Source organism: Anguilla anguilla, chromosome 16 (assembly GCF_013347855.1).
Source record: "Anguilla anguilla isolate fAngAng1 chromosome 16, fAngAng1.pri, whole genome shotgun sequence".
Classification (NCBI taxonomy): domain Eukaryota; kingdom Metazoa; phylum Chordata; class Actinopteri; order Anguilliformes; family Anguillidae; genus Anguilla; species Anguilla anguilla.
Genome location: NC_049216.1, coordinates 10,856,529 through 10,873,382, shown reverse-complemented (window position 1 = coordinate 10,873,382; position 16,854 = coordinate 10,856,529). Strand labels below are relative to the sequence as shown.

General features: G+C 51.7%; 1 protein-coding gene across 3 annotated transcripts in view; it reads left to right on the top strand.

Annotated features, from left to right (window-relative positions):
* Positions 1-16,854, top strand: part of LOC118215535 (cytosolic carboxypeptidase 4-like) — a 156,886-nt gene that overhangs the window by 58,161 nt on the left and 81,871 nt on the right. For all 3 annotated transcript variants that reach the window (XM_035396431.1, XM_035396430.1, XM_035396429.1), the window contains 6 exons: positions 1,160-1,368; positions 1,877-2,045; positions 4,839-4,903; positions 7,894-8,010; positions 13,832-14,238; positions 16,693-16,776. In XM_035396431.1, coding sequence (XP_035252322.1) covers positions 1,160-1,368; positions 1,877-2,045; positions 4,839-4,903; positions 7,894-8,010; positions 13,832-14,238; positions 16,693-16,776 — 1,051 coding nt within the window. The remainder of the gene's footprint in view (positions 1-1,159; positions 1,369-1,876; positions 2,046-4,838; positions 4,904-7,893; positions 8,011-13,831; positions 14,239-16,692; positions 16,777-16,854) is intronic.

Sequence of the window (16,854 nt, the reverse complement as noted above, 5' to 3'; positions counted from 1 at the left end):
GAAGTGCGGAACCTGGCGAGACCTCTCCGCGCACATCTCTGCGTTTCATATTTTCATACTCGGCTTTTCATTCTCAGCCAGAGCGACTTGCAAAAGAACATTAATGGCATCCAGCTGGGCAACAGTGCTACACGTGTCTAACGGCATCCATAAACCAGCGAGCGTAAGCACAACATTGATAAATTAGGCGCAAGTTAACCTACGCCAATCTAGAACATACAAAAATTAGATTCTTTCCGATGAAATCCATGTAGAACCAATAAAGCATATTATAGCAGTCCTGAAGTAAACCCTCGACGAAGTCTTGAATTCAAAGACGCGGTCTGAAGATATTTTGTGTGAAGATATTTTTGTCTTCGATGGATTTCTGCAGGTGGCCTCCCTTGTCCTGGTCTGGCTAAGTCTTTGCTCGAACAAGACTGCCTCAACAGCAGCCGTCGTACCACAGCTGTCCTGCTAAAATAGACGAGCGGCTAATTAGAAGCTCTCTTCTGCTCAATTTATTAACAAATAAATTACACGTGACATTACATTGAGTTGACAACTCACTTAAGACATGTGCGTGATATACTCTGCTGTATGTGTGAGTAGGTTTGGGAGCAACATTTCAGTGAGGTTGTTTGTCTTGTGAAAAAGGCCATATGATCTTCCAACAGAAAGCCTCCTTTTATGACATCACCCCATTGAGGAGATCAGCCTGCTGTTTCACCTGAAATATGCTGCGTTTATTTTTCTGTTCCTGAAATTTCCACCATTAATTATGGTAGGAAAGGGATCAAAAAGTATTAATTATTAAATACTTCAGTATTTGGCTCAGTGATATTAACTTGAGTTTAATCTTAATTCTGGCCTTAATTCTAACCCTTACTTTAATCCTGGTTTTAATCTTCGACCCGTTGCTGGCCCCGATCATAAAAATATTCCAAATCTGTAACTTGAGCCTAGTATTGTTCTACTCCTCACCTGCTCATCTACTCCTAACCTGTTCCTCACCTGTTCATCTACTCCTAACCTGTTCCTCACCTGTTCATCTACTTTAACCTGTTCCTTACCTGTTCATCTACTCCTCACCTGTTCCTCTCCTGTTCCTCACCTGCCCTTTGCAGTCTCTCCTGCCGCTCACCTGCTCTTCTCTGACCGCGCCTGCTCTTCCCCTCAGAGGCCAACAGCCGGTGTGCGGTTGCTAAGGGATACGTGTCCAGCCTGCTGAAGCTGTACGAGGACTGGCACAGCCGCGACGGCGCCAACGCCCACGTGCCCATCCGCAGGGCCCTGCTGCACTGCCTGCACCACGCCACCAACGTCCGCGCCGGGCGGGGCGCCCTGCAGGCGCACGGGGGCATGGGCCTGCTGTTCCAGTCCACCCAGGTAACGCTCTCTCCCTCTGCTCTCTCTCCCTCTCCCTCTTTCTTTCTCCCTCTCTCTCTCCCTCCCACACTTGCTTTCTCTCTGTCTGAAGCACTCTCTCTCGCTCTTTCTTTCTCTCTCCTTCTCTCTGCTCTCTCTCCCTATCTCTCTCCCTCTCTTTCTCTCTCCCTCTCTCTCTCCTTCTCTTTCTCCCTCTCCCTAGCTCCTTTGAAACCTTCTGCTCTAATCTACTAATGACTTTCCCTTTCTTATCATTAACTTCTGGAATTGGAGTAGCTATTGCTCACAACAGGCTTATTGCTTTGAATAGTCATTTGCATTCATTTAAAAACAAAATGCGGAAACCGACAAAAACAGAGCGGAATAAATAAAGCTCTTTTTGCCGTGCCTTTCCGGGTTGGGAAGCGTTAGGGTTTTTCCGCAGAGGACAGAAACCATCAGATTGCAGACCGGTTAGTTTGCTGCGCTCATTTATTTGGTCTCTTCCTTGTTTTTGTTTCATCCCTAGACTTGCCTGGCCAATAAGGCCACAGAGGCCCTGGCAGAATTGTCCATTCAGCTGATGAGGAAGTGTTTCCCAAAGTGCCCCCTCCCGCTGACCTCAGATCAGAGCCTCTACACCTTTCCCCTGCCTGGGAGGCCTGCCCCCGGCCTGGACACTGACCCAGGAACGCAGGGTGAGGGTCTACTCCTTTACTCCCGTCCCCCATTCCGAAAAACCCCTCCCTCCCCTCCTTAAATGTCCAGTGTTGCAGTTGAGCTTGCTAAAAATGGCTGGATCACTCCATCCCGAATACCTTCCCCTGGTAACCACAGGACAGGTTATTCTGCAGTGACTGATGGAGGCGAATGCTGTGGGAACATTGATCAGATCAACAGAGAAATTCTCTGGTGAGACCTGGTGTGAGAAGCAGGTGGGCATTAATATAAAAAGCAGAAATAAACGGAAGAGGAAGTAAAGATCCACTGATTCCATTTTGAGGGAAACAGGAGGTAAAAACAAAAGTCAGACAACTTTGGTTTTTCCTCGATACCTTTTATGTGCTCACGTGCATGTTTTGGAGGCCATTTTGAAAAGGCTCATTTTTAGTCACTCCGGTGAAACGCAAATGGATCCACGTTCCCGCAGATGAAGAACCTGGCTGAAGGAGTCTGGGCAATGGAGGACTGGCTTGGCCAGCGCCCCCGCTTGTGGCTGGCATTGTATACCGCGCGTGAGTCACACAGGAAGTCCGGCCACAGTCACCCTGGCCTCCCGGCCCAATTACACGGGCCGCTTTGTCCGGGCGTCTGTGTGACAGTTTAATTCGGATGATTTCTCAGGCACTCTAAAAACCGAGGTGGCGCACGTCAGAACTCATATTTGCTGCTTTTTGCGTTGGGGTTATGAATCCAACATGAGTTATTTTCTTGGAACGTCATCCACCAAAAAACATACACATTTTTTGTTTGGTTCTGGCGTGACGCAAACATAACCTAGGATGAGGCCAGCTGTCAAGATAAGGACAAAGTTTCCATCCTTTTCGCAAATTGAGTGCGCGAAGCATTATTTTGTCCAGTTCATTTTTGTTTTTCAAGTGCCTCGCCTTCACCTGACGCAACGGGGCAGGCGCACGTACGTTAGAGAACGTGTCATTTGATGCTCCTAAAATGCTTAATATTTAAAAAAATTATTTGTAGGGAGATTTTTTAAACGTGTTCAAATAGTTTTACACACATGCACACACACTCTATCTCTTACACACACATATGCAAACACTCTCTCTCTCTCGCTTTCGCTCTCTCTCACTCACTCACACACACACGCACGTACCTGCTGCTAACAACCGTAATCACCCTTCAAATTAAAGTTTCTCTCTGTAGCTGCAGTTGCCAAGAGGGGGGGGATCTGCGTATTCCGGATTATTCCGCCCTGGCTTTCCGCCACATTGCAGGACGTCTGCGTTCCTTCCTCTGTTTCCTCCTCTGTATGTGTGCGTTTTTGTGTAGTTTGTTTTTAACGCGACCCTCTCGGCCCCGCTCTCTGCTGCGCCGTCAGCTCGGCGGGACGGGGGCCCAGTTGCCCCCGGCGCGACGCGTCCGCCAGCCGCGCTCGACCCTCGTCAGAGGGCGGGAAACGGACTGACGGCCGCTCCCGGAGGAATCGCCTCCGCGGCGAGCGCCTGCTGGTGCAGAGCCAAGCCTCCCGAACGCTGTTCGCCTCACGCTCTCCTCCTGCGACGACGCGATTGCCCCGATTGGTGGGGGGTGGGGGGAGGGGCAGTCGTTCCTCTGAAAATTGCGGCGTGTCCAGTTTATGAAATGTCTCCTCGATGCGGATTGTGTTACAGGATAAACTGTCAGCTTTTGGTTTGTAGTCTTTAGTCGGGCCTGGCGTGCCCGTGTCCTAGTTCTGTACAGAGGAAGCATACTTAGGAGTCTGGAAGGAAGGATGGAGTGAAGGAAAGATGGAATGAAGGGGGGGCCTGAAGGGCCTGTGGAAATACCCACAGTTCATTGCAGAGTACCATACTGGGGGTGTCCAATATTATCTGGGTTAGTGTGGGTGCATTTTTTTTTTTTGCCCCTCACTATGACACCTGATTAAAATGGTTAACTAATACCCGCACTAGGACACCTGACACCACAGTGGGGTGCATTGCTGGCTGGGGGTGGGAAATATAACTTGGTCTGCATTTAAGGCCGATTTTAAAAACTCCATGTGAAATTGGCAGACCTGTCATCAGAAATCTTAAGTAGGCTCTCCTTTGAAATATGCACATAATGGCAGGTCTCCTTTCTTGTGCAGTTAGGGGAAAGAAAATCGAAGCAAAAACAAAATGACCTCCGGTTTTGTCTGAAATTGTGGATTAGACCACAGCGAGATTTTATGCCGCATTTGTCAAAAAGATGTATCATATTGATAGAAACGTCTGACCAACAGGCCGGATCGGCCATTTTCTCAATATTCTTTTCTGTGTAAAGCTGAGCCAGAAAAAAAAACATTTTAATGGATATCGTGCCCAGGAGAAGCTTTAACTTGCCGGAGCCTTCCAAGGCCTGCCGCCTCTTGACAGATGCGAAAATCCTCTTCAGGAGGGGAGCGGTTTGTAAAGACGGAGGAGAGCGCGTGAGGCCCGCTCCGCGCGGCCCCGAGCCTTTCAGGCCGTTTATCAGGGTCCATCTGCGCCGCGCTTGCCTTCGCGCGCGGGGAACGGCTCTATTGAGCGCTCAGAAAGCCCCGGAACGCATCCGCCACTTTCGACTCGGACCAAAGGAAACTGGCGCTGTTTTTTATTTCCCTGGTCGAGAGAACGAAAGACCGCGGAGAAGAGCGGCGTTGAAAAGGTTTGTCGTGACTCACGTTTGAACGGTTTCCGCGGTATCGGTGGAGAAAAAAGTAAAAAGATCTGCGGTAAAGAGTCGAAATTGGGGGAGTCTTTTTTTTTGATCCTTTTGATCCCTAACCGTGTGTTTGCTTTCTTTGAAAGATGACGGCTTGGAAGAGGACAGTGACGACGACGCTCAAAATGGCGACTCTGACAGCTTGGAGTACGTAAGTGATTTTTCAGTTCGAAAGAGCTCCAAATATGGGGGGGGGTGGGGGTACTTTTTACGGAGATGGAAGTACTCTAGCTCTTAGTTAATTTGCGGCTGAGTGAATAAAAGTGAATGGCAGGTGCATGCTGGGAGGTCAGGGGTAAACCCGATTCCACGTTCGCATCGCCTCGGCAACCGCCCCGATTTATGGGTCCATAAATCGTTGTCCGTCACCCTCTGAAACAAATCAGATCCCTGGCTTTTGGCAGGCTGGGTGTGGCCTGTGCTTATTTGTTTCCTCCCGGGGGTGCGTTCGTTCCTCCTTTCGGCTGGCTGGTCCTGCCCCAGGCTGTGCAGAGCTGCGCATGAGTCCTGGGGGGGTGGGGGGGGGGATGGTGCGCGTAAACCCCCCCCCCCCCCCCCCAACGCTCGCTCGCTCGGGAAAGATAAGAGAGAAAGAGGGCGAGACCGTCACGCACTGGCGGACCTGTTCATCACCAGCTCGGGGGAGGGGGGGGGGCTGATCCGCTAAGGCCCGCTGGACCCGCTTAGGCTCCCTCCAGGTGACGGCGTGCCGGTTGGCGGTCGGGCCGCCCCTCGGCGAGCCGCCAAACACGTATTTACTGGTGGGCTGAGGCTGGCCCGGGGGGGCCTACGCACCGCACGGGCCGCCCGCTCCACTGCGCCTGTCCTAACTCTCACAGATATGGAAACTTCCAAAACAATATCTGGTTACGCAAAATGGCTTCCTGTCTTCTCTGCCAAGTTTTTTTTTTTTTTTGGGGTGAGGGGGGGTTCTTAAATAGCTTTTTAGATCGCGCGGTGGGAAATGAAAAAGTTCCAAGAACGTCCTGAAAGTTTTTTATTGGTCTGCAAGTATTTTATGTGTTCTGTAAATGCTGCGATGGTTAGACCATCCTGGCCAGCTCCTGCTCTGACTCCAGTAAGCCCTCCTTTGTTGACCCCCTGCTCCAGTAACACCTCCTCCTGCTGCTGCTCCTGTGGTGAACCCTGTTGTGTAACTCCTGCCTGTGGTGACTCCTGCTCCGGTAACACCTTCAGCGGCTCCTGCACCTGAACGCTCGTTCACCTGAACGCTAGTGTACCTGAACGCTCGTTCACCTGAACGCTAGTGTACCTGAACGCTCGTTCACCTGAACGCTAGTGTACCTGAACGCTCGTTCACCTCAGCTCGCTTCAACGCCGGCCGCTTTGGGGCGGGTGCAGCGTCTGGTCCTCCATTCCCTCTCCCTCCCGCCGCTGCTGCTGGTGTGCAGGTTCCCTTTCCTTTCACTCTTCCCTCTGTTTCTGTCCCGCGGCGCCCGTGGACCCTGCCCCCGGACCACGAGCCCAGCGTTCGGACGTCCCGCGCCCCCTGCTGGTGCGGGCGGCGTTCCTCCTCCTCGCCGCTGCCCTCCAGGCAGGCAGAGCAAAGGTGGGAACTGCACTCTGTCCCGTTGGGCCTCAGGTCAGGTTGGGGGGGGGGGGGGTGGCCACCTCTTCCCCTGACTCGTTATTTTAAACTAGCGTTTTAAACCCCCCCTTGCCAATTTGGAAAGCCCTAATGCACCTTGTTTCGTAGGCCGTACCACCACTGTGTTGATCTGTAATTCGGGGGTTTCCCCCAGAGAGCCTCCTGTCGGTAGCCCCCCGTGTTTCATGCTGAGCTCCAGCAGTGCAGTCTTCGTGTTTGAGGAGCGCCTCTGGTGCAGCTAGACTGGAGGCGTTTGATGGACCCACTGAGGAGCTCATTCTGCCCCCTTAGACAGGAGCAGCCCTTCTCACCTAAATCTCCCTCCCTGTGTGACACCGCCAAACCTGCAGCCCTGCGAGGCCGCCAGGCACAGTTGTCGCTGGCGTTGACGCTAACGTGGCCAGGGTTCAACACCAGACCGTGAGATGCGTTTGTAAATGGAAAAGCAGTGCTCCAGTGGGACTAGCTATGCCTCTCTTTAATATGGACTCGAACTTCTCGTCCTCTCTGAGGTTGCAGAAACCACACAGTCCCTCGGCAAGTGTAAACCAGAATATTTCCCCTTTAGGATTGGGGGCTCCCATTCGGTTTGCCAGTTTTCACCAATCCCTCCTCATGACAAGGGGGCGAGGCTGTAACCGAATCTGCTCAGCCTGTGCCTGTAGCCTCCACCTACTTGCAGCGTAACTAGGGGTTGGGCTATGGTCATGGACAGCGTTAAAAGTAGGCGGGGTGTCAGGCGAACACTCGAGAATGGAGTGCCGTTGACCTGGATGAACTTACACACAAACATGCTATGGAGCGTAAATCAGAATCTAGATTTGTTCAAGCCTTCGCTAAGCTTAGTCCAGTCTCTTATGCTAAAGGCAATAAAAAAGTATCAAGGAGAGCTCAGCACAGCTGTATACACAAACGGCATCCATGTTTTCTCACTGCTCTTTCATGTAACCCGTCTAACACATTTCCTCACCTGACTAATTGCCGGCTAATTCATCAGATCCCTTCCTAACGGGGCTTACTAAAGTTCCCAAACGCATGGGACGGTTTACTGGACGTGCGGGCCAGACTGCGGGACCCCCTCAGCGCCGGTCTCACGGCGAGAGCGAGCAAATGGAGGGTTACGCGGTTCGTTTCGAGGTAAAGGACGAGCTGGAATGGACAGAACGTCCTCTTCCTTCCCGGCGGTCGGGGTCCCGTGGGGGCGGCGGTCGTGCTCGAAACAGCCTCATCGTTTCCGCTCCTCGCTCTCCTCGCGGGAGGTGTAACGGCGGGCCGGCGCCCATCATCGGGACGCCGCGATGCAAATGAAAACGAAATGCCCTCTGCGGCGTTGCTCCGTACCGTCCCAGCTTTTCCCTTAATGGCGGATTGAGCAGCCGCGGTCCAGCGCTAGCGTTTCCGCTCCCCCAGGAGTCTTAATCAAGCGAGGGGCCCTGCGACGCTGCCGGGAAGCGCAGCGTCGCGCCTGATCCAGGATCAGCCCCCCCCCCGCGCGTCGCAGAGCGCTGAACGCCGCGCGTTTCCACCGGCAGGACGACGACCTGGAGACGGACCCGGACAAGCTGCGGGAGCGGCCCAAACCGGACAGGCCCCCGGAGGAGCTGAGCCAGTACCTGCAGCTGTGTCCTGAGCTGCTCCATGACTTCCAGGTAAAGTGTCCCCATCCCTCACCCTAACCCCTAACCCTAATCTGCAGCTGTGTCCTGAGCTGCTCCATGACTTCCAGGTAAAGTGCCCCTAACCCTAACCCTAATCTGCAGCTGTGTCCTGAGCTGCTCCATGACTTCCAGGTAAAGTTCCCCTAACCCTAACCCTAATCTGCAGCTGTGTCCTGAGCTGCTCCATGACTTCCAGGTAAAGTGCCCCCATCCCTAACCCTAATCTGCACCTGTGTCCTGAGCTGCTCCATGACTTCCAGGTAAAGTGTCCCCATCCCTCGCCCTAACCCTTAACCCTAATCTGCACTGAGCTGCACCATGACTTCCAGGTAACTTCGCCCCCCCCCCCCCCCCCCAATGATTTTAGTTTAATATGGTTTTTCCATCAAAATATGTTCAGTAAACTGCTAGAAATGGCTTGTTAGCATCTCTACACATTTAGAATGCCAGAATCTATGAATTTGCATTACCTCCATGCCCTCAAAAGAGTTGCAATTAAGGAAAGGAATAGCCTTTGGCTACGAAGTCTCTAGACAACCCAGGCCAGAATGTTTTGGAGATTGTTTTTGGATGAATTAATGGAAATAATAATGTAATTAGCTTAGAAGCATTTTAATACTTTTTGGGTACTAAGATAGCACAGTGTACTTGCAGTTGTACTTTCCGATATGGTAGCAAAGGTTGATAGACGTGACTATAAATTTGTGCTACTGGTTAGGATATTTTGACAAGGTAGGACAAATCAACAGAACACTACCTAAATGTGCACGTCATTGCCGTGATGGCATCAAGTGGAGCGAAGTTCCCGCCTCAGGATTGCACCCAAAAACAGTGCAGTGTGTCTTATTCTGCAGACCACCGGGCACAGCGATGTCACTAGTCAGGCTGCTGTCCTAAGGTTTCAGTTTACCACCCTTTGTTTATGCACGTCTCCTCATATATTCAGCATTGCATAATACAGTGTAACCTGTATTACGCAATACTCGGGTAAAACATTGAGTTTCAGTTCACACATCTCACTCTTTTGTAATTTGCATATCTTTGCGGGTACTCAGAACACAGATTTCAGGGAAGTACAGAGAAACTCTCTGTCTACAGTGGAAGAATGTGAAAAAGGCGTTCTAGCAACTGCACAAAAATCCATCTGAATCGTGAAAGTCATGCTTCCAAGAGGAGATAACCATAAAAAACATGTTTTTGAGTGGAGGAGGTCTTTAAAATTTTTGTTAACAAAGGCCTAGAAAATCTACAGGACAATCGTAGTGTGCAATACAGGCTGGTCAACACTTGTTTTGCTTTTTAGACAGACACACACACACAGGCACACACACACTCCACACGCTTATACAGCACACGCGAGAACAAGTATACACACACACACACACACGTGAGTGGGCACACACACACACACACACACACACACATACCTCCACACCTTTCTTACAAGGACTTAATCTCAGGGACACTTCCGAGGTTAATAAAGGTCTAACGTATATGCACGCCAGTAAATGGGTTGCTCTGCCCTTTGTCAATGGAGAGAGCAAGGGGTTCATCGTCGGGTGAACCGAGCGCTGCGTTGTCGACAGAAACAGCGCTTGTTCGACCGCACTACCCTAACAGCGCGGCTGAGTTTTCATTTGCCGATGCCCCCTCCCTTAACCTTTTTACCCGTCTCACAAGCCAGTGCCTGTTCTGGGTCTTTAATCTTCCATTACCGCAACCCCCCCCCCCCCCCCCCCCTCACATTGGTCCACTGGAAGGAGAACCGCGTATGAGGGAAGAGCACTCGAAAATGCGATTGCGAGCCCTCAAGCTGCTCAGGTTGGAATGTACCCGTGACGCAGAGCGCGCAGAACTCTGCCCGCCAGGTCGCACGCTCTCGCTGAAGTAAGAGCATTCCGGAAAACGGCGAACCATTCATCCCTCCCTAGCCCATCGCTTTCCCCTCCTCTCTGGAGAAGGCTCATCGCTTGCGTCCAGCCTGGCCTCCAGGCCGCTGAGGGTTTCTTAGCTTATCTGTGCCCCGCTGGTGAACGAGGCGAAGTTTACCCGAAACGCGGTGGCGTTTAGCGCGCGTCCAGGCCGCGCGTGCCTTCAGCTCGGTTCCCCCTCTCCGCGCGGGCGAGTCCTAAATCCAGCAGAACTATCAGCCTGACTCCGGCTGATCCACCTCACCCGCGTCTGCCCGAACCCGGCGCCACTCTTTTAATTTAAATGGCGTCGCTCGCAAGATTAATGACTGGCATTGAAAAATTTTGCCCCTCCAATTAATTTATGGCTGTCTGCCTCCTGCGCTATAATTCAGCATGTCAGGAGACAGAGAGTAAATTAAATGGCTCCGGACCCGGGACCCGAAGCTTTTCGGAAACGAAGACGGAGGTTTTCCAGGAAACGGCGAAGCGTAATGTATTCCAAAAATATCTGCTGATACTACAAAGGGCGTGGCCTGACTCCGCCATCAATCATTTGGCTTAGAATTGTTAAAAAAGAGGGAAATTTTGATTGCAGTTTTTTTTTGATGTCCTGCATGCCCCTCGTGTCCTGGGTTGAATCATACCATTTTCAAGCTTCTGTAATAAAGCTGCAGCACTGCAAGCATTTACATTTTTACATTTTTAGTTGTTTGCCAAGTTAATTGCCTATACATTTCTCCATTGCCTTAGATACATTACATATTAATTGTCTTTATTCTAGAAGCTTGTGCTCAATGTTGTACGCTGTAAGTTTTTGACTACATATTATATATTCAGCAGTGAGCCCAGAGGTGCCACCTTTGCAAAGTGGCTATGGGATATGTAGTCCCATGGCTCATTCCTGGGCATTCCTTTGGTCATGCTGTAGACTACAGGAAACTGAGGGACTACTACTGTCCTACTATGTACACTGGAGCTGCTCATTTCATTAAAAATGGGAAAGTATTAATGCAATAATGATTTAATGTTATCATGTATGCGCTTGGAGTCCTTTTTCCTATTGTTTCATGATGGGGGTTTGGTAAAAAGAAAATCTAATGCGTGTTAGTCACTAACTTTGTATTGTTCGTCAAACGTTATTGCAACATTAATATATCTGAACTATTTATCCTGTTTTAAAAGAAAAATGCCCAGTGTCTTTATTGTACAATTCAAGCCCCAGACTAGCTGCTCTTGAGTGCTGGCCAATGCTGGAAGAACTCTTTTAAAAAAAAAAAATTATTTTAGTATCAATATGAAAAAATCTTTTAAAAAAGTATTTTAAATTAATTTGCTCTGTTGTGGAGAAATTGACATTGGAAGTCCAGTAAATGGGACCAAGCGACTGTGGCTTCAAACTGCATTGTGTGACACTAATTGAGCCACGTCCCTGTTATTTTTTCAAAATGCAAATCACAGAAACAATGAGCAGCCTCGACTTTAACAGCAGGACCGTGTTCGCAGACATTTTGTCGCACTGGGCGGAAAAAAAAGAGCATTCGAGGTTGAAGCCCAGAGGAACTTTGGCACGACTCCTCTGGCTGTAGTTTTTCAGACAGCGGGAGCTCTCTTTCCTTCCCTTCACCATGGAGACCCAGAGCCCGTTTCTCAGGTGAAAATTCAATTAATCCGAAATCATCGACCTGGCGGCTCGGCGCTTATGCAGAAAGGAGCCTGAAGGGTTTCTGCTCGCCCGGGGAGCCGAGGCCCGGCCATAAAAGGAAAGGATTGTCAAGGGCTGAGCGGGCGACGCCTGACCCGAAGTGTCCAGCCGCTTTTAACAGAGCTCCCTCCTGCCGATTCACACCATCGCTTTTATGGGCGCAGATTGTGGACGTCTCTCCAATTTCATCATTATGCGGAATATTCCAGAAATTAACACCCAAACCTCCCCCCTCCCCCCTCCCCCCCCCACACTCGACTTCAGCCGTGTTGGAAAACCAGCACCAATTATGCAAGGAAGCTGAATTAATTTTTCATTTCTCTAGCCTGCAAGGAATACTTAGCGCTCATGATTTTGCGAACCTCCTGCCTGTCTGCTGGCTAGACCCTAATCTGCTTTAAATATCAAAGGCGAGCGCACCTTTTGATGTCACTGCGAGTGGGAAACGCGGGGCTCGGGGGCCGACCCGCTCTCAAGGACGCCGCGAGGATTGAGCTGTTTGTTTTCCTTGTAATGCATTGTTGTTGAGGGAGGAGATGATATTGATATCTGGGGCAGCAAGAAAAGGCTAGGTTTCGTTACGAGGAGAAAATAGAGTGGAATTAGTGTGATTCTTCTACCCCCCGGGGTGATCGCTCTGCACGTGTGCGGAGAGAGAGCCGTCTGACGCAGGCTCGCTGGTCTGCCGTCTATAATCGCCGAGTGCTGCGGTTAAGCCGCTGTCAGAAGCTCTGGCTGTGCGCCTGGAGTCAAACACTGTCTGCAGGGACTCGTGTAGAGCATGTCTGTGACTCACTGCTGTGCAGGGACTTGTGTAGAGCACGCCTGTGACTCAGTGATCTGCAGGGACTTGTGTAGAGCATGCCTGTGACTCACTGCTGTGCAGGGACTTGTGTAGAGCATGTCTGTGACTCAGTGATCTGCAGGGACTTGTGTAGAGCACGCCTGTGACTCACTGCTGTGCAGGGACTTGTGTAGAGCACGCCTGTGACTCACTGCTGTGCAGGGACTTGTGTAGAGCATGTCTGTGACTCAGTGATGTGCAGGGACTTGTGTAGAGCACGCCTGTGCCTCACTGCTGTGCAGGGACTCGTGTAGAGCACGCCTGTGCCTCACTGCTGTGCAGGGACTCGTGTAGAGCACGCCTGTGCCTCACTGCTGTGCAGGGACTTGTGTAGAGCACGTCTGTGACTCAGTGATGTGCAGGGACTTGTGTAGAGCATGTCTGTAACTCAGTGATGTGCAGGGACTTGTGTAGAGCACGCCTGTGACTCACTGATTTGCTGGGACTCGTGTAGAGCACACCTGTGACTCACTGCTGTGCAGGGACTTGTGTAGAGCACGCCTGTGACTCACTGATTTGCTGGGACTCGTGTAGAGCACGCCTGTGACTCACTGCTGTGCAGGGACTTGTGTAGAGCACGCCTGTGACTCACTGATTTGCTGGGACTCGTGTAGAGCACGCCTGTGACTCACTGCTGTGCAGGGACTTGTGTAGAGCACGCCTGTGACTCACTGATTTGCTGGGACTCGTGTAGAGCACGTCTGTGACTCACCAATCTGCAGGGACTCGTGTAGAGCACGTCTGTGACTCACTGATGTGCAGGGACTCGTGTAGAGCACGTCTGTGACTCACTGATGTGCAGGGACTCGTGTAGAGCACGCCTGTGACTCACCGATTTGATGGGACTCCAGTGACTCCAGTGATTCACTGGCAGCAGTATGAATTAATGCAGTGACTCAATAGTGCAGTGACTCGGTAGTGGCAGTAGGACTCAGTCCAGTGACTCAATAGTGGCTGTAGGACTCAGTCCAGTGACTCAATAGTGCAGTGACTCGGTAGAGGCAGTAGGACTCAGTCCAGTGACTCAATACTGGATGTAAGACTCAGTCTAGTGACTCAATAGTGGCTGTAGGACTCAGTTCAGTGACTCAATAGTGGCTGTAGGACTCAGTTCAGTGACTCAATAGTGGCTGTAGGACTCAGTTCAGTGACTCAACAGTGGCTGTAGGACTCAGTCCAGTGACTCAATAGTGGCTGTAGGACTCAGTCCAGTGACTCAATAGTGGCTGTAGGACTCAGTTCAGTGACTCAACAGTGGCTGTAGGACTCAGTCCAGTGATTCAATAGTGGCTGTAGGACTCAGTAGGCAGTTGGAGTATTTTGTGCAGTGACTCAGTGCCCTGCTTCCTTCAGGAGTTAGACGCTGACATGGAGGCCAAGGACACCTCAGAAGAGGTTATCCCAAACGGGGAATCGAGCCCAGGACACGGGGGCCACGCCACGCCAGAGGGGGATCCCGGAACAGCCCGTCCGCAGAAGCGGGCCCCTGCCAGGGAGGCGCCCCCGCCCCCGGCCCCGCCCCCAGCTCAGAGCGCGCAGGACTTCCACAGCTGGGCCCTGGGCGACCTCGCGGCGGTGGACCGGCTGCTGGCCGCCCGCCGGCCCTGCGTCCCCCACCACGACCCCCGCGTCTACGCTGCCGCCGCCGCCCGCACCAAGTCCGTCCCCGGCTTCTCCGCCCTGGCCTTCCCGGACCTGTGGGGGCACCTCCCTCCCCGGGGCCCGGAGCCGATGGCCGCGCGGGACCCGAACGTGCAGAGGTACCCCCCCCCCCCCGCCCCCAAACCCCCCCGACCCAGGGGTCCGCATGCCCCTCACCCGGAGAGCCGCAGCGTCCGCTGGCTTTCAGTGCCATTCAGCGCTTAATTCATAAATCGTTAAGCAGTCGAATGCACAGGAATCTCACCTCCCTCCGGTTTCTCGATCCCTAAGCATCTGCTGATTTGCAGGTGCAAACGAAAACCAGAAGGCTCTGCAGTCCCTGGGGACCATAGAACCATAGGAGCAGTGCCTAGCCCCCCCCCCCCCGATGCGCTCTCTGAGCCCAGCCCCAGCCCGCCGCGGTCTGCTGGGCCCTTCCGGCGTCGATGTTTGGGAAGCCTTATTTTACCAATCCCGCGGAGCGCCGCCCCAGAGGGGCCCGCGATCAAACGGAATAATGCGTTCCAACGAGCCCTTCGCCGAGCCCGCCGCGTGCCTGCCGCTCCAGCCGACGCTCCTCTTCCCCGCTCCCTCCCTCCCTCTCTCGCTCGCCCGCCCGCTCCTCTGTGGACTGTGGGAACCCAGGAGGGCTTGATAGTGCAGCGGCCTTGTTTCCCGTTTTACTTTTTTCTTTCTTTATTCGGCTTCGCTCGCACGGGGAAGGGATTACCGCTAAATTTATTTATCCCCACCGCCTATCGTCCCGTCACCCACGTCTCTGTGCTGCTTTTGCTGGGACTGACGCATGGAGGCCTTTGCCACGCCCGTACCCAGTTGCGGCTTGAGAGTGGAGCAGCTGTAGTGAGGTCACTGGTCACATGACCTGGAGATTTGAGCCCTGTCATCAGGATGCCACACCCACGTTTGCTCTATTCAGTTTTTAGGGTTAATTTCAATGAGCGTTCTAAGCTAAATAATTAATATTTTCTAGTTTCAAAAGATCACATTGTAGGATAAATATTTTGGCAGGTTGGTAAGCCAAATATTTTTTCCACATTTCATTATGTGAAAAGTGCACTTCCTGTACTATTGAAATAACAGTTTTGAAAGTGAAGTTGAATCTCTGGTCAATATTACCAATGTCATGTATTCATACAGTATTTCACGCTCCTTTCAAAGGTTTTTAAAAGCCGAATTTGTACAGCAAACAATAATACATATTTGAACTCGCGTAATAGAAGGCATTTTTTTCTTCCGAACCTCCTGTGTATCCAAAGCTTAATTTGAAGACAGGGAAGAAGCTTAGAGACTTTTCAAAGCCGTCAAAGGCGTTCTAAATCAAATTTTCTCACAGCGTAAAATTCTCAGATAGACGGGCTTTAGAGCGCACTGTGAAGATTATCTGGTTAATCAGATTACCGGCCTCAAACATTCCCGAAACCAGGGGGAAAGATATCCAAATATATTTACTTACATTGTTTTTTTTCCACCATAAAAGAACGTCAGATAGAATTCGTTTGCAAAGACATTTTTGTGTTTCTTTGTTTTGTGCCCCGTCTTGGATTCGGCAGGTTAAAGTCAAAGAAAGAAAGAAAAAAAAAGTTTAGTTTCGAGTCATGAGATTTTTCTCCGCCGAGTGCGGAATGTGTAATGGATAAATATCCGTCTCTTCTGAGCCATTAGCGCTGGTGGGACGTTTAATGTGTGGTGAACGGTCTCTGCCGGGCCCTCCGGACTTTCCCGTTCTGTTCGCCGCTCGCTCAGCGGAGAATTTTCCAAGCTGTTGTCGTTTCGGCGAACGCCGGCCCCCGATTCGAAAACCTGCGCGCCCAGGCGTTCGTCTTATCCCTGGCCTGCTCCCCCCCCCCCCCCCCCCACTACACCCGACTCGTCCTCAGGCGCCTTCGCAGGTGTGCGTACGCGAGACTGCGAGGTGAAAATGACACTCGTTTCGGGCCGCTGACGGTTCCGTGATCGCTATGGAAACGGGTCGGCCTGTTCAGCGCCATCGGAGCTCATTTTAACGGTTGACCTCCGTTTGGTACCGCCGTATCGGAAAATCTGCTCGCAGCGACGTGTGATTTTGAATTTTAACATTCATGTCTGTTGTCGCCGCAATGCATGTTGCACTGAGCTGTTGCACTTGCACTTTGAAAGAGAAAAACAGGCGTTAGCTGATGCCCTGGGGGCGCGGCGCTGGTTGCATCCGTGTTTGTGATTAGCAGCGAGACCATCGTGTCCGGCGCTTGTGAACTTATCGTCTCATTTCCTCCTCCTGTAGTGAATATAACTTCACAGTAATAGTATGGACGGTGATTGAGTCCTATCCATACTATCACTGTGTACTATGTGCTTATGCTCTTAGCGCGCCCTTGTCTTTTGCACTTGGTGTAAGTGGCCGTAACAGCCTTGTGAGTCGCTGTGGATGAAAGCGCCGGCCAAACGAACGGACGCGCGGTTAGCGTGAATCGCGTGCAGTTCCCCTGTGGGTGCGGCGGTGGAACAGCGGGTCAAATGGGGCGTGTGGGGCGGGGGCGCCGATTCTAACATGGCCGCCCCGCTCCGTCCTGCAGGAAGAAGGTGTTCGAGGACATTCGGAGGCAGCTGAACCCGGAGGACGTGATTGGCAGGGTGGCGTTTGACCTGGAGGAGACCAGGTAACTCAGAGACGCCCCCCTACACCTTCAGCACTCTGCCGCACACCCACCCATCTCTTTTCAGGTGGTGTGTAGAGA